The following is a 24,763-nucleotide window of genomic DNA, read 5'->3' as shown; positions in this document are numbered from 1 at the left end:
TAACCCCACCCTCCCTCACCTCCATTGGTGATAACAAGGTATTTGTTTGCAAATCAGTAGGCTGCTGCAGTGACAGACAGCAAAGAAATGCCCTGGAATAAACGAATAATTCTGTATTCTGCACAGGGCTGGGCTGATGTGCAGTAAATGTATTCAATGTGTGGTCCAGACACTGTGCCAATAAAGAAGAAACAGAAGAGTGACTCGCTGCTCATTCGGCTATCACTGTCTTCAGTGCCTTAAATATATAGACCCCCAGGCAAAATAACTGGAGGCCGTGCTATAATGCCAGTACTATAACTAATTTATAGCAGGCATGAATCAAGATTGTACCAGCAGTTCTATTCCTGGCATGCCCCAATGCTGAGGATTGGGTTTTACACGCTGAACATCCTTAAGTTGTGCTGTCTTTGGGTTTTTTTGTTTGTTTATTACTTGAGTTTATTTTACTACCTGCATTGTGTATGCGTGGTGTGAGAGATGCATCTCTTTATGGACTGATGCAGAGAAATACTACAGATGAATGTTTGAGGAAGGTACTGCAGGTGAAATAACCTCATCCTGAACAGAGGCTGGTCAAATCCTTCTTTACAGGGTTTTTTTTCCTTCAAGTCCTCTAGAATGAGCTGCCAACTAACTGGACAGGCAGGAGGGAGGGAGAGATCTGTGATGTTATATTGGCTTTTGGAGATGCTGGTCATTTCTTGCAGTGTCTGAAAGACAAAGGTGGGTTCAAGATTACTGTATGATTTCCCCAAATATGCTGGCTGTTGAAAAGAGGTTTTTAAAAGATAAGCCACAGTGATCTGGAGAATTTCTTTAACTATAAGAGCTATAAATAAATCTGTAAGTTATGAGGCAATGGTTGAGTACATCGCTAGATAATGTGTGGTCAGTTTGACCCTGCTGTCTTAATTCAGGACGTCATTAAAACCACTATGAAGAAGGGCTTTGTGCTGCCTTAAAGGGATATGTGCAATCTCCAAGAAACAGGCATACTTACAGAGACAATCCCTTTGGCTCAGTTTTTGTTTGGTTGTTTCTTTTTTACTATCTGTGGTGCAGTAAATTAAAACAAAAGCAAGTCTGGACTTGGCATGCCTTTGTAAATAAACTGCTGTGTGTGAATCGACAGCTCATTTGCAGCCAGGTTATTTATAACAAAGTTTGTTATTTCTCCTACCAGAGAGCTTGTTTTGCCCTGTATTAACAGAATGCTTTTAGTAACACCTCCCACCCCTGTCTGCACTGCAGCAGTTACACAAAGGCTTCAAAATTTCAATTGTGTCCTTTTGAAACTCAGTTTTGTTGCGTGCTAGGGTAGAAGCAGGGATTTCAGTATGTGAACTAGAGATTAATACTTCAACTCTGCTTGTTTGCTCTGCCCAGCTCACCTTACCTGTATCCGTTCTACTTCATTCCTCTCTTCCCACAGAACTGCTTGGGGAACTGGAGTTTTCAGCTTCCACGAGTTTCTCGAAGATCCGGTTTGTGACCAGCCATAATGTGGAGGCCAGTTACAAGCGTCCGCTCCTGACAAAGGTAAAGAGCACACCTTGAAGACTGGATTTGGCAAACTGGGGTCCCCTTCACATAATGTCCTTTCCCCCACTGTTTCCCTCACCTGATCTCTCATTGTCCTCATATATTCAGCATCATCTCAAGCCAGGACAGCCATGCCTCTCTGCTTGTGCAGCAGTGACCCCAGGGGTTCATGCTGTCTGGAGCAAAGAGGCTTCATGTCTGCAAACGCACCCGTAGACTCTGAGAAAACCATTGTTGTGGCAATGACATGATCTTGTCTAGTATCAGCAGGGAAAACATGAAGTATCAAACTTGTTTAAACTGTGTTTTTCTCCTCACTGCTCTGTGTAAACTTTAAGTTGGGCTATGTGTGTGCTCAGGCACAGTTATGCTAACTGTGCTGTGGTGGTACAGGACTGTCTGGTTTCTGCGGCTAACGTGATTCAGGAGCTGGTTTTGGTGTCACTGCCTTATCCTACCACCAGCGATGCCCAGACCCATGAGGACAAGGATCTTGCTGGTGTTTCAGCAGTGTCTGGCTACAAGGACACGATTCGATTTCACCCCAGCCCAAGCTAGCCTTAGACTACTACCTGTTTTCTCTTTCTTTGGTCAGCAACTAGGAGTGAATGGGCAGATGGGCAAGTCTCCGGTTGCTTATCACCTGTATCCTACCCACTTGACCTAGTGAGAGGATATTCAGGCGAGCAGTTGCATTCCTCCTGGAATTTTTTTATCCCAAATTGCAACCTCACTTTTCATAGCTGCCTTGAAATGAAGCAACCCCCAGGGACTAGTTTCAGGGACTGAAGATGGCCTATCTGCCTCAACTGGAAGGTCTGCTTTGGTGATGGTGACTTCATCAACAGAATGAAGAGGCAGCTGGGCTAGCTGTGGGTCATACTATGACCCATGACTGCAGCCCTTGGCAACTGGGAATGTTGAACAAGAAGGCCAGTATGGAGAAATCTCCCCCCATTCTACTAAAGGGAGAGTATTTCTGTAATGGGGAGAGAGGCCAATGACTGGTTTTCACAAGGACAGAAGGAGGGGAGACACCCATCTCGTTCATGGATGTAGTGACAACATGGGATGAATCAGTATTTGCTGTACAGTGTGTGCATAAAACAGTCTTAGCAGCCACAGTTGCACTTGCTTGGCCTTTGTTCCAGAACTGAAACATATGAAGCATCTTCTGATTCAGCAGAGAGAGAAAGGGAACTGCTTAACTCTTTCATTAATACAATGGTTCAAGGGGCACTTGTTCCTCCCATGTCTGTGGACTTCTGGAGGAGCCAAGTCGTTGCTTTGGAACAGCTCTAGGTGTCAAGTCTCTGCCAGGCACAGCCAGGTCTGGAGGAGGATTTCCATCCACTGCCTGCTTCTCTTGCTCAGGCCCAGGGGTGAGCATCCCCAGCTGGAGAGTCCCAGCAAAGGCAGGGCGGCTGCCAAATGCCTCACTTGAAACAGAGGAAATAGCGGTGTGAGAGAAGCTTTGAGTCCACGGGTGGGAAGGAATGTGGGTACCTGCAGCTTGAGCTATGCAGGCTACATCTCTGTGAGATGACCTGCCATGGAAAAATTCATCCCACTGTGAAGGGCCTTAACCTTACGCGCTGTTGAAGCTTTGAGCTGCGATGTGCTTTAGCCTGAAGCCTTCCTGGGTTGTTTTAACTCCTGCTCAGAGGGTGCCCAGGGTATGGAGGAGGCTCCGTGCCCCTCCTGCCTGCAGAGCAGCCCGGCCCTGCGCTATTGCTGAGCGAGTGGCGGCACCTGCCGGTGTTTTGCAGAATACTCTGGATCACGGTGATAAAAAGAAACAGAAACAGCGGGTCAGAGCAGGGCATGCGTGTCTTCAGCTATGGAATGGGGAATGATGTGGGCTAACGAGGTCAGAGCAGCCGAGAGCTGAAGCTGTCCTTTCCCTGCTTGCTGTGGGAAGATCCCATACCATAATTCCCCCCTAGGAAGTTACAAAACTACCTGTTTTCTAGGAACCCCCTCTAGTTTCAGTGTTCAGGCAGCATGTATCAGCATAGCCGTAATAATTTGCGCAAGCCGAGCCCATGTTCAGCTAAACCTTATTTATTCCCTGTGCTAGAAGCAGCAGGATTATCCTAGTTACACTGCGTTCTGCAATAATATCTCCCTTGGGAAATTTTACTGCCTTTTCACGTCACTGGGGTTTAGAGCGTTACCACAGTGTATTTGTGTCTTCAGTAATTACTGTTTCTGGTAGCGCTGCCAGGTGCCTTCAGCATTTCCAAATCAAAGAGAGAGCGGCTCAGTCCTGATGGCCCTGCAGATGGATGGGACTGTGGGGAATGGGTGTAGGTCAGCAGAGCGCTGAGAGGTGGTGTGTGGCTGTAGAGCACAGCCACGCAGAGGGACAACGTACACTGGCAGTTTGTACTTTGCTTTTTAAATCCCCAGGATATCACCATTAGAATTCAGTATTTGTGCCCGGTAGTTGATACTTAGTTTTGTTTCCTACAGGAAAGGTGGGAATTTCTCCCTTTTTGTAGTGTCTTGCTCCTACTAACATATTCTGAAGACATTTACCAGTTTTCAACCACGTTTGACAAAGAGCTATTAACTTCCGATAATTTAAGATATGGCTTTACAGAAGAAAACGACCCTATTACTGCCCTTCTTGAAGGGAAAGGCTGGCAAGCTCCTCCTTTAGTAGACCTCAGGGCATCCATGCTGGGCAGGAAAAAGGAGAGGCACTGCAAACGAGGCTTCATTAGTACTGCTGCTCACAGAACTGCTTGTTCCACCTCAAGATCTTGTGTCTTTTATGGAGAGTTGTCTCCCTCCGCCAAATCCACAACATTCATAGCATTTGCCAAGAAAAAGGCATGCCCTCCTGTCTTGACCATTCCTTTATTCCACAGGGTGGCATATGTTATTAAGGGGTTGGATAAATTGTGAGTGAGACACTCTGTGCAGCATCTGTGCTGCAAGAAGATGAAGATCTCTGTCATCTAGCTGCGGAATGCTCCTCAGGAGGGGTGCAGCAAGATGCCAGTTCAGTAGCTGTCCCTCCTCCTCGTGCTAAATCTCCCAAGCCTCTCCTTTAGGTCTGATGTGAGCGGTCATGATTTCCAACCAGATGTCTGTCTGATTCACGCCCGTGTAAATCAGGGATGACTCCGAGTCACTCCTACCTTGGGTCTGCCCTGGTGTGTTGCAGACCTGCTGTGCTGCACCTGTGCTGACAGCAGCGTGCAGGGCAGCAGGGTGCAGGCATCTCCGAGCCAGCAAAGAGTGGGCTGGTAAAGCTCGCTGGTGCAAAGCTGCACATCATAGCTCAGCCCCCGTTTGCTTGGAACCAGGCCCAAGCTAATAAACCCAGCTAGATTGCTTCCAGACCTGAGCTGGCCCATGAGGAGCCAGCGCAAATGTCACTGCTCTGTGCTGCTTGCTTGGAGCTAGCCTGATTTTTTCTACTGGAGTGGGCCAGCTCCAGGCACCTGTAGGACAGGGAGGGAACGATGCATGGCCACCATATAAACAGAAGCACTGAATCCACCTGAGACTGTGTCATCGAGGAGATGTCTTGGCCATATCTCCTGCTTCCCGGGCCCAGGCTGTTGGCAAGGCTTTTGCTCTCTCCCGCTGCTCCTTTGTGGCACACTGCAGTCACTGTGGCTTTTGCACAGAAGTTGTTTATAGGGTGCTGCTGGCTGTTGGGCAGCTGGGTGGCTTGCGGGTGTCCCGTGTTCCTGCCTATTGTGTGCCTGGTGTGCAAGCATGGGGGACCCTTGAAGCCCGTGGGGAAGCGGAAGAGGGGCCCTAGGCCTTTGGCAGTGGGGCAGTGCGAGGGCAAAACATGGACCATTTGGGTAGCAAGCGGGCAAGCGCAAGGCCCTATCGCGGCCGGGCGGGCACCGGGAAGGTGCGGGCTCTCTCAGGGGCGCAGGGAGGTGCTGACCCTCTCCCGACGCCCGCGGCAAGCGCGGGGTCCCCGGCCCTTTCCCCTTCCCTGGCGGGCCGAGGCCATGAGGGGCTGCCGGGGAAGCGCTCCCCGCTCCCCGCCGCGCCGCTGTCAAAGCCCCGAGGGGCGGCCCCGGCGGCACAGCCCTCCCCCTGCCCGCCCCGACTGGCCCGAGCGAAGGGCTGGCCCCGCCGCCGCGCCAGGGTAATGGCCCGGGCCGCTTTCACTCTGGCAGCCGGCCCTGCGGCGGGGGAGCGGGGCTGAGCCCATGAGCCCGGCTCGGCGGCGGCGGCTGCGGCAGGACGGGGCGCGGCGGGAGCCGGCGGGCAGCGCGTCCCCCCGGGCGGCCCCTCCCAGGTAGGAGCGCGGCGGCGCGGCTGTCAGCGCCCGGGCGGGCTCTCCCTCACGGCCGGTGACCCAGGGGGCTGCGGCGAGCGCCGGGCGCTGCCAAACCCGCCCCGCGGCGTTGCGTGCGCTGCCGCCGCGTCTGCCGTTGCCTGGGTGGCCGCTGTTTGGATGCCTCGGCTGAAAGGCACCGGCCTCGACACCGTGTGCCCTCCACCCCTCCTCTTCCCCCCTCTCCGGCCGGTCTCGCCTTGCCGGGAGCGGTTACGAAAAGCCCGGCAGTGTTGCCTGGAGAGGGAGGAAAGCCGAGGCGCGGCGCCAGCCTCCCCGTCCCTCACAGGCGAGGTCTAAGCCCTGCGTTTCTCTCCCCCCCTCCTCCCTTCTCCCCTCCCGGGCCGGTGTGCGTGAGGGGAGCGAGCGGGGCTGCCTCCCGCCACACGGGCGGCGGTTAACGGCCGTTGGCGGCGGGCGGCGGGGCTGAGGTGGCCTCCGGCGGGGCTTGACACCCGGTGTTGCCCGGTCGGTGCAGGAGAGCGGCGAGGGCCCTGGCAGCAGCCGGACGCGGACATGCACTGTGAGCTCGCAGCGGGTCAGAGAAGCAGCGCCCGCTTCGAGGTGACCGATAAATGCCCCGGAGCGCCTCTGAAGGAACTGCCGCGGGGGACTCGTCCCAGCGCTGGTAAAGCTGTCTTGAATCCTCAGATGTCCTTTAAAATAACTGTCAGCAACGGTGGTGACCGCACGGAGCCTCAGCAGAGCCCCCCTGAAATGTCAGCGCCTCTGCTAGATTTCATCCCCAAAAGACCCAGCATATTCGAGAGGATCCCCATCCTGCCGAGGGCGCAGGAGCTGCGATGCGCTAGAGGCTCTAAAGACTATTTCCAGCAGCAGAAACATCAAAGCGTGAAGGGTGAGTTTAAAACCGTATGAACCGAGCACTACCACCACCAAATAGCTATTCACCAACCAACCAAAAACGTGTATCAAGCTTCCCCTCTCTTCATTTTGGTTTTCAGAATGTTTTCTAACTTTGTAAGCTTTCAAACTTCCCCCCCCCCCCCCCCTTCTATGCACCTTGGAGGCTCAGGATAAACCAGGGTGTTTTTTGCTGATGGAAAACAGAGCGTTTCTCAATATTCCTGAAGAAATCGGGAGCCCAGCATCTCCTTTAGGTGCCCTGAGCGACTGCAGCTCGGTTTGGTCTGCTCTCGGAGATGGTTGTTTGGAGGATGGTGCTGAACACTGGGTTAGTCTGTCCTGCACCACAGCGTGCGTGTGGGGTGTTTGTTTGCGAGCATGCCTGACTGACAATAAATGCCTCGTTCTTATTCAGCAGTTTCACCACGGTCGCTTGGATTTATAGTTTGTGTTTCAAGGAGGTGTTACAAATGCTGGATTCATGCAGTGAATCCTCAGACTTGGGATTCCTGGTAGCCTGAAAGGCATGCCCGTAAGGTCAAATTCAACAAATGCCCACTTTTCATCCATCCATTGTTAAAGCTGAAGTTAGGTTAGGAATTGCCCACTGAAATCTGTTAGTTACCCTTTTAAGCTAGAACTTGTTAACTGAGCTGGAATTTGTTAATCAAAACTCAGTTTTGAAATAATCCCTCTAAGGTATCACTGGATGGGATCAGTGGGAATTGAAGCATTCCTTTATGCTACAAAGCCGCTTGCAAAGCCGTACGTGCACCTGTTTATTAATATTAAAGCAATGTTTTCTGTAATGTTAAAAAGGTAATTCTCTTTTTGTCCTCTCAGTCCTTTCCCATTCTCTATTTTAGAGATCTACATGCTATTATCTTTTTCTTGTAAAGCAGTTCCCACTAGGATTTTTTTCATTACATCTCTTTCTGTCCATTCTTCTGAAAAATAGAAGTAAGCTGCTGCGTGCCCTTGGACTAGTAACACTTTCTTTTGTGAGCTCGTTCCCTAGGGTGATGGCACCTTTCATTGCCGTGAAGTTATGTTAATGAACACCTCAGTCTGTGCTAGGTCTGTCCTGCAAAGTGCAGGATGTGTTTGTTCATCACCAGTGAGTACAGACAAGAGTGGAGCAGTAGGTTATAAATTACCTCTTTTATTTTTCTGTTTGTTAATGCTGCGATTCTCCTCTCTTGATTAAAAAGAAAAGAAAAGGCTGTTAATGTTTGGCAACAATGAAATGAAGGTCTGTTACACAGAACCAGGTTTGGAGGGGGGAGAAAGAGGGTGCATGAAGTATGAAGGGACAGCTATGAGCTCTAGTACTACTGTGCTGCTGTGGCTGCTGCCTGTAGAAGGGTCTCATGAGACACTCAAGTCCCTTGTGGTGCTGTGGGTGAGGTTGCTGCCACTGGACTAGGGGTCACACCAGCTTTAAATCTTACCCAGAAGCACTTTCCTTTTTTTTTTATTTTCCTTTTTCCCTTTGAGCTATTTAGTTCGCTTTTCGTAGATGTTACTCTGGTGACTACTGTCGAGGGCAGGGGTGTAGGGAGGGAAAGAAGAAAAGTGTAATTTCCATCGACTTGGACTTTTATGGCAGATGTAGGTGGGCATGGGAGAAGGTCTCTATTTCATCTTTACTGGCTGATCAATTTCCCCTTTTCACCACTGGGGGAAAAAAAAGGTGTTTTAAGTTTTGCTGCTGGTTTTTGTTTAATGTGTTTTCTGTCCAGGGTGTTACCTTGTGGTTGCTTCAGCATATGGGTGACTTGAGTCATGGGAGTAAGTAGGAGGTGTCCATGGGCAGGATAGGGTTCATTTACTGAGCATGGTGATTTGATGGATAATGATGGATTTTTCCAAAGACAGCAGCACAGGGTTTTTTTGGGATGGGTTTTTTTTGTTGTTGTTGTTGTTTTGTTTTGTTTCTGCTTTATTTTTTTCTTTGCCTCTTTTTTTCTTTTTTTCTTCCCCCCCCCCCCCCCCCCCCCCCCCGTGAAGATATTTTCAGGAAAAGTTTGGGAAAGTAAAATTTTGGGCTAGAGTCTGATTTAAATATGTGGGTTGTGCTGCTGCTTCTGACCTGTACAGTGTCAGCAAGTGCCTTAATGTCCTCTCAGGCATTTTGGAGTTCTTTCACTGAATACAGTGAGGTGCCAACCCCTGCTTAGCACCCTGTGCTTCTGAGTCAGAAATAACAGGAGTCACTCAAGTACTCACTGTGATCTAACTGTAAAATCAAAGCTCTGTGTATCTAAAAGCCATCGGGAGAGCCACTTGGTCTTTCAAGGAGTGGTGTAAACCATCTCCCAACAGCCCTGGTTCTCGCAGGAAGATAAACAAAAGGAGCAGGGATGGCCGCATGTGGATGCGATACAAGTGAGCTAAGAAATGGGAACGAGGGAAATATTCAGATTTACCCAGTAAAAGGTTTTGGGAAGGAAACTGATGACAGCTTGATTTCAGATCATCGTGCCGTACGTCTCCTGCTTTCCAGCCCCAGCGTACCGTGTACCCAGTAATTCCCTCCGCAGTCTGGGTTAGATTACTGAATGTGCCTCCTGGTTTTGGTTTATCCACAGTTGAAAGCTGCAAGTACGGAGGGTAAAAGACGCTCTTTAACAAGAGCAACCCGATTTTTATAGTTGCTTGTAAAAGATACTTTTTTTTTCTCAACATGCCTTTACTTATTTTTTTATGTATGTATGTTTTCAAAAAAGAATGAATCAAAATGATACACTACCCTACTAATAAAAAGGGCAGCTTTGAAGTAATCACAATGGGGAGAAAGCATCCTGCTGTTGTAGTGTCTGTGTGGTGTTACTCCACTCCTTCACAGCGTTTTAAGTTATGATCCTGCAAAATGCTTCTGTGCCTGAGCAAGTCGTTTTACATGAACAGCCAAACAAAAATTGAGGGGTGGTGGTGAGAATTACTTCTGGCAATCAGATCATTTGGGTTTAAACTTTTGCAGGATGGAGCTGTTGGTTGTTTACCAAAAATACCAGTTTTTTGGAATCATGTTTTGTTCTGTTTGGGAGCTATTTAAAATAAACACCCAGTTTTCACCCAGCCTCCCCCTTCTGGTGTGATTGGCTGTGATACACACCACGCTTTTCTTGATCATTGATTTCCCTGTGTTTCTCACAAGGCAGAGTATTTGCACCCAGGCGGTGCTTCTTAGAGGCATTTGTGATCTACTCTGCAAAGAATAACTGTACCTTAAGGTATGGAGCCCATTTTACGATGTTTTAGTGGGATTCTGTGGTTTTGGTTCTGTTTTGTTGAATTTCATGCTACAGTATTACCATTTTGAGAGTAAAATAATTATTGTCGATGGGAAAGAAACTTTTAGGAAAGAAAGCTTTGGTGGTGACAAAAGAGTAATCTATAAAGATGTCAAATATCTCAGTTTTTTCATGCCACTGATTATGGCTGTTACCAGGAACCACTTCTCCTTTTCATTCTTTTCCAGTTTCGTTCGTGTACCTAATTCATGACTCAGTAGAAATGACGAGATTTATCCTGGTAGTTGTGCCACTGGGAAATCATCCAAATGGCCCAGACCTTTGCAGTAACCACTTCAGATATTAACTTACAGTGGGCAAAACAATAAGCTATTCGGGTTGCAGGAGTTGGATGTTTTCTTGTTGAGAGTATTTTGTGTTCAGACAAGGAGAAAGTGGGTTGGCTTTGTTTTTGTCCTTTTTAGCTGTAGCTGCTTTCAGCAATTGTACAACCAATGTATTGAAATGTATTAATTTTCTTCTGCTGTTCAGAAGGAGGGTTGAATCTTGCTGTTTCAAACCCCTGTGACTGTTCCCTTGGTCAGCAGGACAGTCCTTGCATAAGTAACAGCTTAGACTAAGCAAAAGCATATGTTTTGGTTATATGACTTATTAGGTGTATTGACTGGTCTTGGGTCTGATTCTGCCATTTTCTTTCAAATACCTTGTCTGTGTTCACCTGAGTTATCCCACTGGAGCAAGTGGGACTGCCTAGAGCTGATAAATATTATATGGGCTGATAAGGGGACAGGGAATGGGCTCACTAAACTCTCAATTTTATATAGAGCTATAGTAATAAATTGTTCTTCTTTCCACTGTAGTTCTCTTGCTGGCTGCGTTTGAACTTTCTGCTACAAAAAGGAATTTAAAGCTTTATTTGAACAGAATTTGCAGTTATAGAACTCCTTATTTCATGGTCTTTTTTTTATTATTATTATTTTTTCTTTTCTTTTTGTAAGAGGAGAAAGGAGAAGAAACTGCAGGTTGCAAAATGTGTGCATAAAGTCATTTGGGATAAATTGTTACTGTCCTCTCCTCCCTTAAACTGGCTAAAATGCTTATTTGTCTTGAATAGAAAAATAACTTTGAGTTAATTGCTGCTGAAGGAAGTTCTGCTAATGATTTGTGTTGCAAAATCAGAGTCACTGAATTGAAGATGACCCTTTCATGGATTTAATTTAAAAAAGCTTTCATTGTACATAATAATGAAATTCTTTGTTATTTAGGCATTGGTACTACAGAATATTTAGTAAATAGAAACCAAGAGATTTAACGATTGACCTGTCATATAAAGGCAATCAGTACTTGTAAAAGCAAAAAAACCCAGTAACATGTGGTACAAAAAAGGAAATTATATACTCTGTTAAATGGGATGAGAAGAAAAATATCTTTTAATTTCTTCTTTTATAGTAAGAGAAAGTTTAAAATCTAAATCTTGCAAATGCTGAAGTATGTGCACTAGTGTGTTCCTGATAATAGTCTCATCAACCCCAAACAGTTTTGACTTAGTATATTCTAAATTATGTATTCAACTATGTCTAAATGATTATTCATATGTCAGAGTTCAACCCTGTATACACAGAAGCTGTTAAGTGCAAGCTGAGGATTTTGAGTAGATTTGACAATATATTCTGGAAGTACTTCAAGATTCTATTTAGTAAAACTGTTACATGTAAAGTGAGTGTCTTTTGGGAGATAGATAGTACTTCATCATCGCAACAAAGTGTTGGTTTGGGGTTTGTTTACTTCCAGTGAGCAAAGGTGCTTAGCATGTTGAATTGGAAGGACAATATTTTACTCGAAACAATTAATATCAGTAGGAATCTTGTCCACTAACTTTAGCTGAGTCAGTATTTCAGTTCTAGTATTACCAAAAGTTCTTTGTCCTGTGTACGGGGAAAAGCTTGTAGAACAAATAACAAGCTTGTATTAAATCCATCTGTAAGCTAGGAAGTGGAATAACTTATAGGCTATGAAGAGAAATTTGTAGTTCCGTGAATGTAATTTCCATGTTCAGAACCATGATTACCATTATTCTAGAAACATGAACCTCAGCTGTTTAGTGATTTTGAAACTGTTGAAGATGTCGGTGGCAGGGTAATGGGAGAGGGAATATAGATGTCAACTGCTCCATTTTGCACTCCAGGTTTCTATGATTACATGTCAACAGGCTTGAACAAGACATGCAATCTAGTAATCATTTTACAGGGCATGAAACTGCTCTTAATAGTTTGTTGTTTTCTGTTCTCCTTTTTTCCTCAGCCACCAAACTTTGTTTCCCAGCACACTGATGTAACTCAAAGAATACAGGGTTCCAGCGCAAGGGCCGTGCTCTCTAACTGTGGTACAGCGTAATCTTGCCCTGCAAATGTGCAAACAATAGCAAAAGTATGTGTTTCTGAATATGGCACAGCTGTTACCCTCTCCTGAGAGCAGGGAGCGTTACAATGACATAGCCAGAATGACCAGTTAAAACCACTCATGCCTTTTTATTGCGTTTAAATGGGGCATGTAAAAAAGCAAGGGCCGGTTCTTCCGTTCAGATAAGTATCAGTTCAGACTACTGCAGTACTGCCTTTCTGCACAGGCTTTGAAGAATAGAGGCAAAGAATTCCCCTTTTTCCTTCCCCTCCTATTACATTTCTGGCACCCACTATGTGAAATCTTGGTTGGAACCTGGAACTTTCTGTTCTCACAATCTCTGCGCTTCACCAGTAACCTGGAACAAGGAGTAGTTTTTGTTCTCCTTTTAAATTACTGTCATTAGTTTGGAGGTATTAAATGATTGTTAATGATTAAGATTATTTGTAGAAAGGGGACTACTTCAAAAACAGATGAGACATTACCAGAGCTGCAATAAGAAATAGATCCAAATTCTGTGTTTTAGGTTATTTTGAGGTTTTGAGCCTCTAAGAATTACAAGGTTGATCTCAGTCAAATAGTCACAAAGTGCTTAAGTGCTATCTTTTTTTTTTCCTTAAGCAATTGTTTTGCTTTAAATCTAATAATTATGTCTGACTTTTCTGTCATTATGTCTGAATGCGTGTGTGATTGTTTTGCATAAAGTGCACTGTAATTGAATCTACCTGATCGAATTTATTCTAAGGGTTAAATGAATGCAAACCATCTGAAAGTGCCTTTAATTCTGGCTTTTACGTGTGTGATAAGAGGGCTTTGTGAGAGTTAGAGAGTTGTCAGTTGTTTTAGAATGCAAATACATTCTTATGTGTTTGTTTGCATATTTAGCCAGAGGGGAAAATGACACTAAGACGACATCATCAAATACTGTCGAACTAACTTTTTAATACAGATGTCCATTGTTGTTTTAAGTGCTTAAGGGGTTGGTGGTTTGGTTTATTTTGGAACTTGCTGAACTATATGAAGTGTGTCTCCAGGGACCTGGTATTTTAATACCTAGTAGAAGGTTGTATAACAGTAGATGATGTATTTTGCCTTCTAATGCTGTAAATAAATTACATGTGTTAGCTTGCAAGAGCATATCTGAGGTGTAAATCAAAGGCGAATATAAGAGGAAAAAAACGAGTAGTGATGTCTTGTAACCGATCAGGTTTTTTATTCATTTATCTATAATCAAGAGCTGTAAGAGCAGTAATACGTTAAAATGTTAACATGAGGCACTTCCCCAAAAGAGGTAGATGGTCTAGGATTATTCAAAGTATGTGCTGCGATTCACTGCTTTTCCACAATTTGCTGTGGTTAAGTCACTTAAATACTGAAGTCAACGGTCCCCTGGGCAAAGAAAGATAATATAATTTTAAGTGTATTGTAAAAACTGTAATTTGATAGCTTCCACTCTATAATCCTATCTAAGTCTTGATTGTATTAAAAGGAGAATAGATACATGTGCCAGTTTTGGAGCATTATCTTTTTATTTTTAGTTTAGAGACTGATAAATGTGCTTCAAACAAGCAAGACACCAGTTTATTAATATGAATGTTTTGCTAAATGCTACATGCTTAACGCAATCCCCATTCCTTTATAATAAGTTTAAATATTAATTCTTTGGAATGCTAGATGCCTAAAGCTAGATAGAAATGCTGTGCAGTTTCAGATATCTAGGAGTGGGCTTGTGAAACAGGATATTTAACTGGGAGAGATGAGTAGCACATTTCAGAGTTATTAGGGCAGAACAACAATGCCAAGAGGATGACTTAAAAAAAAAAGGCTATAAAATTGTTTTCTGTGCATAAGGCTTTAATACCTTAGAGTTATTTATTTGAAATACAAGAGTAGATTTCCTACGTATGTAGGTTCTAGATTGCATTTTTTTATTATCATTTTGTTTAACTTCTTTTTAGCCGCCCACCCCTCTCTAAAGCAGCTGGCTTTGATTTAACCTGAATCCTTCTCTTAGAGCAAATGATCACTCACGAAGGCTGTGTGTTGTGCTCTTTGATGGAACATCTCTGTCAGGGCAGACGCTGGAGAGAGAAGGCTAAATAGGATAGGAAGGGTGCTCGAGGAAAGCAGCAGTTTGCATTCAGAAGGACTCGTTTCGCTCTAAACCAGCGGCAGTTTGCGTTCAGAAGGACTCATTTCACTCTAAACCAGCGGCAGTTTGCGTTCAGAAGGACTCATTTCACTCTAAACCAGCTGCAGTTTGCGTTCAGAAGGACTCATTTCACTCTAAACCAGCTCTTGCTTACTGTTCCTTATGTACGTCCTGCCTATCTCCCAACCCCCATCTGTGCTGGACAGAGAAGAGAGAGTTAAAGTGAGAACAGATAAAAGAGGAAATTTCTGTTTTATTACCCAGTATTTTCTGGGAAAATCCCAGAAAGGATTTAACATGAGGTTTCATAACTCTTGCTTTGCCCTGTTGTTCCTGCTGAAATTGCAGGCAGTTGTAGCATTGACTTCAGGAAGAGGCCAGTACTGAATGGTTTTGAAAATCCCATCCATGCTTTTGAGGCACAGAGAAGAAGACCCAGGTGTTAAACTCTGTCCTGGTGTGAGAAGTGTGCAAGCTGAAGCAGCCCAATAGCTCGGATGCCGAGTTCAGTCAGAACAGTACATTTTCCTTTATTTTTTCTTCCTGTTCAATGCCTGCATGGGTCTAATGCTGGTGTGATCTGCCGTTGTACATGAAACAGGCAAAAATGGTGAAGGATTTGTCAGCAGCTCATGTGGCCAAGTATGTAAATGTTTTGGATGAAAAGAGTTAGGGTGCTTGAACCCTGTTCTAGGCTGTAGCACATGTATCATTTTGGGGCAAGTCTGTGTACTGTTCATGATGTTTCTGCTGCAGGAATGGAGCAGAGTAAGGTGTAGAGAAAGATAAGCCAGTTTTGGAGCCAGAAGCAGTGCGGTTGTTTCGGCACATCTCAGCGCCAGCTCCATTTTCTATGCTGAGGGCCAGAGTTTGTTAGTTCAGGTGCAGCGTTTGGGTGATGTGGCTGTGCTGTTTGAGATGGGATCTGGTGGTGGTGCAGGATGCTGCTCTGCACCATGTTGGCTGTATCGGCTTAGGGTGGCACTTGCTTGAGCATGGCTGCACCCCCTTGGCACAGTGTGTGTGGGGACCAGATTTCTCTCTTTGCTGCGTGAAGTACGTGGTGCTTGGCCTTGTTGGTAAGTCTCCTTGAGTGTGAGTGGTGAAAAGTGCAAAATACATATTTGTTATCTTTGGAGAGTAAGCTTTTTAATGGAACGTTTTAGTCTGGCTTCTTACTGCTTGGCATCTGGTTTACACTGCTAGTTGCAGAATTGTTGCTGAGAAACAAATTCTCCCATTTATTTTAGTGCTTGACAGGCTGAGGTGAGAGAAAGGAGGCTACTTTAAGGGAACTGTGTTGGAAATAACTAATAATATGTACCTGTTGAGAGGCAAATCTTCCTTGCTGGTTTGCTGGGGGAAGCAGCTTCAGGGTTGCCCTTACCTTCCGGCAGATGGAAGTCTCTTATGGCTGTTCTTGAGGCAGAAATCATCTGATGGAATGCATGCTGCCTGGGCTTGACGTGCAGGTAGCTACTACAAGGTTCCCAAGATCTCTGCAAAACAGATTTTGCAGCTGAGACTGTCTCCCAGGACTTGAAGAAGAAAAAGCAACACTAAATTCCTCTTTTCTGGATATCTGATTGTTGTAAGGTTCAGTTTCCTTGAAGTCATCAGAGCTGGTTTATGTTCAACTGAAACTCAGCTGGCCTCATTCCATCATCCCTAGCTCTGGTGCAAATGTGAAGTGACGCCATTTTAAAACCAAGAGTGCGTAAAAAGGAGGCAAACTTGAGCCCTGGAGGGCTGATGCATACAAGTTTGTCCTGTAAGTGTGGGCTCAGTTCACTTGGCAAAAGAAAAAGATGTCTCACGCTTTTCATCTAAACAGCTTTGCTTCTTATTTTTCCTTTTGCCCACTCACCACAAATTGGCTTATATTCTTTTTCTTTGAGTTCTTGAGCTATTTGGTGAGGCTTGCTGACCTATATTTTTGTGGGGATAAGCTGCAGACTATGCGTGTGAATGGTTCTCTTTTCAAAACAAAGATCCACAAGCATTTCAGCATCTCTCTGATTTCAATGGGCATGCAGGAAATTTAAGGGGATGTTTACCCCTAGAGCCCACTTGCTCTTTCCCTGCCCTTGAGTCTCAATAACTTATTCTTTCTACTCTCTCAGCCTTTTGGCCTCTGTCTTCTACTTTGTGCAACTTTGTTCTTGGCTTATTTTTAAATATATGGAAAAGGTTGTAACTTATTTGAATTGTGGGCTGAATATGTGGAAGTAGGGCAACTGGTGTAAATAGCTTTTGGGTCTGTTGAATGTGTAAATACTCAAAATCTGTCAGGGTGATTTGGCTGGATTTCATTGGAAACATTATTTATATGAGATCTCCTTTCTCTTTCTGCATCCTGTCGGAAGCTGTTGGGCAGAGATTACTGGCATGAATACTCAGACTGCTTTGTCAAAATTCACTTTTATGCCTATTTGCTTATTAGTTTGCCACTTCCACAAATACTTTACAAGTCTGTATATTTTGTAAGATTAGTCATAGAAAGCCAATATAAAGAGGACCAAAATCTAGAAAGGGAAAGCAAACCACTGGAATGACTAGTCATCAATAGTGTTTGGAGCCTGAACATATGATGGCATCGCCTACAAAGACAGTTTATTTGGCAGGTTTGAGAGAAGACACTGCTGTTTTGCAGAAGCTTCGCTGGTGCCCAGGTTAAGCTTCTCAAAATGGGACTAACCTGCTTAGGGCACTTTCCTTGCTAAGGGTTAGTGTTAATACCAACAATAGAGTTTTTATTAGCTGCTGGAGAAGTTGCTGGGAGACTTGAAAATTAAGGACAGCAAACATCAGAGGTGATAAAGATGTTTAAGTCATGGGGTAGATGTTTTGGCAGCAAGCAATCACTCTGAAGTGACAGGGAGGGTTTCAGAGCCTGGATAATATGAGACTTGAGAGGAAACCTGGTGAAAAATAGCCTCATAACCAACTAGCATTTAGGTAAAAATGAATTATGATACTAACTACCACTAGAGAATAGAATACAGTCTGGAAAATTGGGTACTGCTTCCAGTGTGAAGGCTCCTGACTACAGCATTTGCTAATTTGATGAGCAACCCAGATTTATAATATGAGCTAGATATGAGCAGGACCTTCTAACCATGTAATCCACCGATTTATAGATTGGGGTTATAATATGTGTACATGGTGCATGTGCACTCATTCTTCAGAGGCACCAGTCTTGTTCTGCTGGTATGGAAGGAAATCTCCCAGTGCACTTTCTGCAGTGAGTGTGGCTGTAGGTTTTCTCTGTTGGTACTCAGTATGTTGTAAAATGTGCCTGATACTTGGCACTTTTTGTCACTTCTACATCAGTTTATTCTTCCACAGGGATTGTGTGAGCTTGATACTAGGAAATACATTAAATAGGAGTATACTTAGCTTTTGACATTTGACGTCCAAGCAGGCTGTGAGTTGTTTGTCACTGGAGTTTTTAAAGACAGTAATGGGTGGAAATCCTACTGTGGGATATATCTCTTTGGGCCCAACTGTCTTTCCTGTGACATTTTTAATTCCCTCACTCAACTGCTTAGGCACTATAAAGTTACAAGAGGTCTCTTAAACTGTAATACTCTAGGCTTCTATCCTCTCTGACTTAATGAACAAAGTTCAGATCCCTCCTCGTCTAACGTTGGTGTTTCTAGTCACTCATTTGTTTCTCAAGAAAACACCGGGAAGGCATACAGTAAAAACCAGACTGAGTGAAGGGCTCTAAGAGAAGCTGTTGGGAAGCCAGTGGTGGGGCAACGGGGCATAGAAAATGATTGATTTTTATGCGCAAAGCAGTTGTGAAATGTTCTGTGGCATTCTGGGGACATGCCATTGCTAACAAATGATTGCCTGTTGGGGATAGAAAATGCCAACCATTGTTCTGAAGAAGGAAATAGCCTTATTGATACTGAATTAGGCTCACATTGAATTATTATTCATTCGCAATGCATCTTGTTTTCCAAATGTGAAAATTAGTTGACCATGCTGAAGTCCTCCAGAAGTATTGGCCTTTAGTTGTTGGTCATATCTACATCCTTATGGTCCAGGTGGAGTTTAGGCTGTTTAGAACTGCGAATGTGTTGTGTCAGAAACCTGCATTAAGAAAGCAGCTGAAGGAAGCTGTTCTGCTTCTTAGAAGAGTTCACCAAGCTTGTTCTTATTTTATAACAAGCCTGAGAGTGAGGCTGGCAGAGGTAAATGTGTTGGTAGATTGGACTTAAGCTTCTGTAATACATTTTGAACTGTCACACGCAGTGTTGATGGCAGAAAAATAGGGGTATAGAAAACAATAATGTTGCCTTTTGAATGGAGTAAAACCTGATTTATCTTTAGAAACTGGGATGCATATCATACAACTATATTTTGTACAGTGACAGTATTTTGTATACAACTCTGAAAGTTTGAGTTTGTTCCCAGTGTTGTCTAATAGTTAATCCTAGCAGAAAATGGAAACCCACTGCCAATAAAGTTTGTCTGTTGCTTCGGATTAAGGGAATAATAAATAAAAATTAGGAAGTGACTGGCATGTGACATGGATTTCTTAAGCAAGGATCAGGAACTGGACAATGAATATTTTCATACAGTCCAACACATGAGACTCTACCTTGGCACAGAAGATATAAACTGTTTTTATAGATGGGAGGCTGCATGGCCTGGAAAGCAGTGATGCTCAAATGGATCAGGATGTCATATTCAGTTGGTATGAGAATATAATTTTCTCATGGGGTACAAGGTGATGTGATACTTCCCTACACTTTTTGATAATGTGATGTTATCTTTCTGTTAAGCATCACTCTAGTTGCAGGAAGGTAGGTTAATGCTCAAACTTTCTTAAACAGCTTTGAAAACTCAAAGGATTTGGAGAAGAACTGGAAGATGTTAAACCCATCTATTCCACTGATGGACTAATGGAAGATGAGAGGCAATCTGATCTGTTCTGGAGGTGCACCAGAGGAGGAAATAGCTGATACTTGAGGATTCTCTTGGGTGCAGATAAATGCAGAATGACATCTCATGGCTGGAAACTGAGACAGATCAAACAAGAAGGAAAGTGCCTGTCCTTGACTGCAAGGGGTTAATTAAACCCTGGCATAGCTTAGCAAAGGATGTGATAAATCCTCTGTTATTAGGAGTTGCTGAGCCGAGTTTGGATGTTCTTTTGGAAGAAATTATTGTTTTCAACCATGGACAATTTCATGCAGTGATAGAATCACTAGATGAAGAAGCTGGACCATCCCAACGGTTTCCAGTTGCAATCTGTAAAAGATGGGATTCCAGGCCATCTCCTGCTGCCAGACCTGGTGCTGCTCTTCCTTCATTTGCCCTCTGCATTGCAATCCTTGGGCCTAGCATCCATATTGAGGCCAAATTTAGGGCCTCATTCTGGGTTTCATGACAAAGAGTAGGGTCAGGCTGGGGAAGGAGGACTATTACCACACCACAGTCACACAGTTTGACAGTAATTATGGTAAGGCAATCACTAGCAACTAATGTTTCCTCCAAACCCGCCCTTTCTTTCCTCTTGTTATGTCTCTGTCTTCAGCAAACAGCACCACTCCTCCTTGACTAGACTAGTCTCTATTCAGAGATGTTGTGATGGAACCTCCTGTTGCCTAGCACCTGGGCTGAGACCAACTAAAACCAAGTGCTGGGTTTAAAACCTGCACGTAGGGAAAGTTTAACAGCTGTGATCTTCTCTTACCAAGCACTGATGATTTTCAACATGAACATCTTCCCTTTCTTTGCTTTCTGAAATGAAAACAAAGGCTCTCAGCCTCCTTCCTAGCATAGCAATAGTGACATACTAACACAGTAGTTATTACAGCAAACATTGTGGCCCTCTCTGGTCATGATGTTTTCTTTCTGTGGGGAGACTGAAATACTAACTCACAAATAATGTCTTTAGAAGTCATATTAGTCACACATTTTTAAAACATTCCAAAATCATACCAACCTCCTTCTGAGCTTGTCTGTTGCTACCAATGATTCAAAGTTTTGAAAACTCTCCTTTAGTTTTGATTTACATTTTGGTCTTGGGCACTTGTTATTTCTGGCAGATGCCAGCTCAGTTTCATTAAAGAAAAATCTGTTTTACAGCCACGCAGCTCAAATCTGCTGCGCTTCTAATAATTGATGGCTGGTTTCCTTATTTCCTGCATTGTAGAAAAATAAGGACCTTGTTAGACCCAAACAAGCCTGCATAAAGTCACAGTGTGAAACATCAGGTTGGGGGTGAGCAGAGCAGCTGTGGGCAGGTTTTACAACTTTGGGCCACAGTTGATGGTGGCAGCCAAGGGAAACTCAGAGATACCCATGTGACTAAAATTCACTCGAGTTCTTTGGCTCCCTGGCCTGAGATTTATATTCGTGACACCTTCCCTCTCTGTCAGTCCCTGGGCCAGACACAAGCCTGTGTCTGTGTATGTACTTACGGCTCTGTGCACCCTGTGGTGTGGCTGCTGTGCCCATTGCTTGTCATGCCACCATGGGACATGTCTGTTTCCAGTGTTGGCTGTCTTGCTCCACCAGCCCACAACAGTGGGAGTGTGTGCTTTGGAAAAAAGCAGCTGCCGTGTGGTGGGGATGAAAAAGCCAGAGCAAACACTTTCAGAATTTCTGCAAGTGGGCAAATTAATTTCAATCTGAACTGTCATCACAAGGGCCTTTTTTTCCTTCCCCTTTCCTTTGGGTGGTATCTTTGATTTATATTTCTGAATGGGGCAAGGGATTGCCCTTTGCTGTCCACCAAAAGCATGTGCAATTCAATTTCTTTATAGATGATGGGTTATAGAACTCTATCAATTTCTTGGTTTATGTTATTGTGGACAGGTTTCTTGTTTGGTTTGGTTTTGTGTTTTTGTTTGGTTGTTTTGTTTCATTTTAAAAGCCAGTGAAATTCAGAGGTATCTATTTTGACTGAAAACAATCAGTAAGTTTCAATGAACAGTTAATGTCTATCAGGTATTCTTCCACAATGCAATAGTTGTCAGATGTCTCCTTGCATATTGCCACTCCATAAGCCTGGTAGTAGAGACAGATTCACAGAGTTAAATGGCTCCTAGGAAGCCAAGCAGTGACACCTGAACAAGGTCATAAAAAAGTGGGTTTTTTTACATGTACTTAGCAGGTCCAATCTGTTTCCTTTGAGAACTGGATGGTTATTTTCAGGCGAGACACATGTGATGAGTCTCCTAGGCATTCCTTTGAAAGACTTGCTCCTCAAAGGAGGAACTGAAGAATTTGTAGTAACCACAGAACTACTGAAAAATCAAGCCTTAAAGCTTGCTCTACTAAAGGTCTGATCCAGAGGTCTTTACGCACCTAATTCCCATTGACATCAGTGAAAATTCAGTGCCTAAATACCTCTCTGGATCTGGTGCTTAGTCTTCTGGCATTGACTGTTACATAGTTCATGCTTTCTGTGGGTCTCCTTTTATGGCATCTTCTGTGAGTGGTGCAATAGGATTAATCTTGAATTCGTCCCATCGTGAATTCCAGCATCATGTGATGCAGACAGTTGCCATGGGATAGTCTATGGTTCCACCAAGGAGCTGAGGTCCTTGTAGACAAGCAGTGGGGTGGGAGAGGGGCTCTTTTATTGATGTAGTGTTACTGAGGGAGATTGGGGCTGACCTTCAGGCACTGAAACTTTGCTGATGGGGAAACTGAAGTGACATACTCATTTGTTTAGATGAAAATCCAAGGAAAGGTGGGAGATTTTTGTTGGCATTTCCTCCCCTCAGTGCTGATCTTATCGTGGTGGTTTAGTAGCAGAGCCCCCTTGGCTCCCTGCCAGGTGATACCATTGGAGTCCGTCTGAGATGTGCAAGATAAAAGATCTCGGGAATTACAAGTATTATGACTTTCCTATCAATCTGTTCTGATGTGTGGAGTCCTCTGACCTAGAAAACTAGCTCGCTTTTAAAAATGTTGTTATTGAAAGAAAAGGAAACACAAGAGCTGAGAAGTGGAACCTGATGTTTATAAGGGCCCTGAGAGCAACTGCAATTAGTGCAGGGTTTTGGAAGAGACTTGTTCCTCTGCCAGCAAAGGGCCCTGGTGTTCAGCCAGGTTAGATGTTCAGCCTGCGAGTAAGCACTTGGGAACTGCATACCATACATTGATTCTGTCTCTGGCATTGAGAACATGAAGTGTCCTCTCACTTAACATATAAAATATGTGTTCTGTGAGACGCTCTGGAGGTCTGAGTCACTGCCCAGCCGTTTCGGCTGGTTCTCTAAACTCTGACTTGCACAGGGCTGCATCAGTGCTGTGAGGGTTACTCTGCTGGGTGCTGTGATGATGATCACCTTATGGGTGCTGTCTTAGTCTTGTGGTGCTTTACAATGCACAGTTTTAATATGGGCCTAGGGGTCTGGTAGTACTGCCAACTGGGTAATGCGAGAGTGAGGAGGTTCCTGTGGTGACAGGAATCCCCCTTGTCAGCCCCTTCCTTGCAGAGACTCATGACAGTGGTGCTGTCTATAGATAATCTGATTATCAGGTAAATTCAGTAGTGATGCTCAGCAATACTGCAACGATTTTGTGGTGCTGGAATGCTTTTATGGGTTTTTGTGGGGCACCAGCCACATCAGCACCACTGGCTGAACATGACATTTGCTTGCTTGACGACTTCTCCCTTGCCTGTATCTGCTGTCGTCTTCTTCCTTCTGTGTTTTCTTCCCATCCCCACAACACCCAGTCACAGCTTTGGTGGACCTGCACTGGGATTGACCTGTTTGGTACCAGGTAAGTGTGACTGGGAACCCAGAGGAACCCCGTAAGAAGGTGTCTATCACAGGCACAATCTCAGGCTGGCAGTGCTATGAGGGCAGCAGAAGCTGAGGTCTGCTTGCTGCCTTGCACAGGTAAGCACAGTGGGGTGTCATAAGGCACAGTGACATTCTTTGAGCAGTATTTGTGTTGGAAAAAAGGCAGTGGACATTCCTGCAACAAGATGATGAACTTATCAGTGGAAAGTGTCCCTGTCCATGGCAGGGGGGTGGAACTAGGTGAGTTTTAAGGTTCCTTCCAACCCAAACCATTCTGTGATTCTAGGATTTAACAAGATAGAGACTTGGATAGTGAATGTCAGAGCCTGATAACTGTGTGAGTGCTGTACCCTACCAGTTCCTGACTCAGTATTGTCCTGTAATTCCAAATTACAGGAAGCAGAGGAACCACTGAGTTACTCAGATTGTAAATATGCAGATCCCATTTTACTCCAGAAAGAAGTGAAATCTAGGAAACTCTGTGTAGGGACTTGCACAAAATTGTTCAATGTTAGCTTCAGCTGTTCCCCATAGGAGCAAGTGCCCCAGCTGCAGAATTGGGCAAGGAGAGGCAATATATTGACCTACTTCCTTTTGAGAGATGAATGATGAGCAGGTTAGGGCATCCAGACTGTATGTGTGTGTGCACATCATAGGCTGGTTAGTTGGTGGCTGAAAGGTTGGGGGAAGTTGAAGGTTGGATTGAACCTGGAAGGGAGGGAACATTGGGAAAAGGCAAGAGGAACAGGAAAAATTAGAAAGCAATGGGAATCAACTACTTTGGACATGAGTATAGGCCCATTTGTACAAAAGAGGTCAAACTGGACCTGCAGGAAGTAAGCGTGTGATCAAAGTAGTCATTAGGCAAAAAAGCAGATATTCTTTGTATATTTTATATATATATTTTTGAAAGCTTCAAAATTGAACTATTGAGTCATGAGCTGCTTTTTCCTCAAATTGCACAATGCATGACTTATTTTCTCAAGGATTCTAGAGCTGTTGTCAGTCCAATTTCCTTGGTTTTAGACAGGAATCGGAACTGTTCACCACTTTCAGATCCTACAGTAGTCAGTGGGACCTCAGGAAAAGAATGTTGCTTCCAGCAGAGCTAAACTGAGCCACCTCGCAAGCTGCCCAGCTCTAGGACATGACAGGAAGCTGCACAGGAAGATGCTGAGGGATGGACAGGGACCCCAGTGAAAACTCTGGCCATTCTCATCCATGCAGCTGTAGAGCAGGATTCTGGGCAGGGGGGTGTCTGATCCAAAGCCCACTGGATTGGTAGGAGCAAGGGACCGGGAAGGACCATATGGACAATCAAATCCAGTTTGTTGCTATTGTAAGTAATCGATGTTCAGTCCAGGGTACTGTCTCACACCACCCACAAGCCACAAAGCAATCCCCAACAGCCTATGACAAACTGAGATCATTAGTGGAAAATACCAAA

At 44.5% G+C, this 24,763-nt stretch overlaps 1 protein-coding gene across 6 annotated transcripts in view; it reads left to right on the top strand.

Annotated features, from left to right (window-relative positions):
• The window catches only part of GLIS1 (GLIS family zinc finger 1), a 204,657-nt gene that overhangs the window by 1,354 nt on the left and 178,540 nt on the right, over positions 1-24,763 (top strand). For 3 of the 6 annotated variants that reach the window (XM_030493503.1, XM_030493502.1, XM_030493498.1), the window contains exons 2-3: positions 1,436-1,542; positions 6,339-6,719. In XM_030493503.1, coding sequence (XP_030349363.1) covers positions 6,377-6,719 — 343 coding nt within the window. In that variant the 5' untranslated portion in view covers positions 1,436-1,542; positions 6,339-6,376. Of the gene's footprint in view, positions 1-1,256; positions 1,543-5,637; positions 5,822-6,082; positions 6,720-24,763 lie in introns of those variants that run through there. The other 3 variants (XM_030493499.1, XM_030493500.1, XM_030493501.1) reach the window with 3 other exon arrangements.

This window comes from Strigops habroptila, chromosome 8 (assembly GCF_004027225.2).
Source record: "Strigops habroptila isolate Jane chromosome 8, bStrHab1.2.pri, whole genome shotgun sequence".
In the NCBI taxonomy this organism is placed as follows: Eukaryota; Metazoa; Chordata; class Aves; order Psittaciformes; family Psittacidae; genus Strigops; species Strigops habroptila.
The sequence above is the reverse complement of the archived record's forward strand: the minus strand, read 5'-3'. Positions and strand labels throughout refer to the sequence as shown.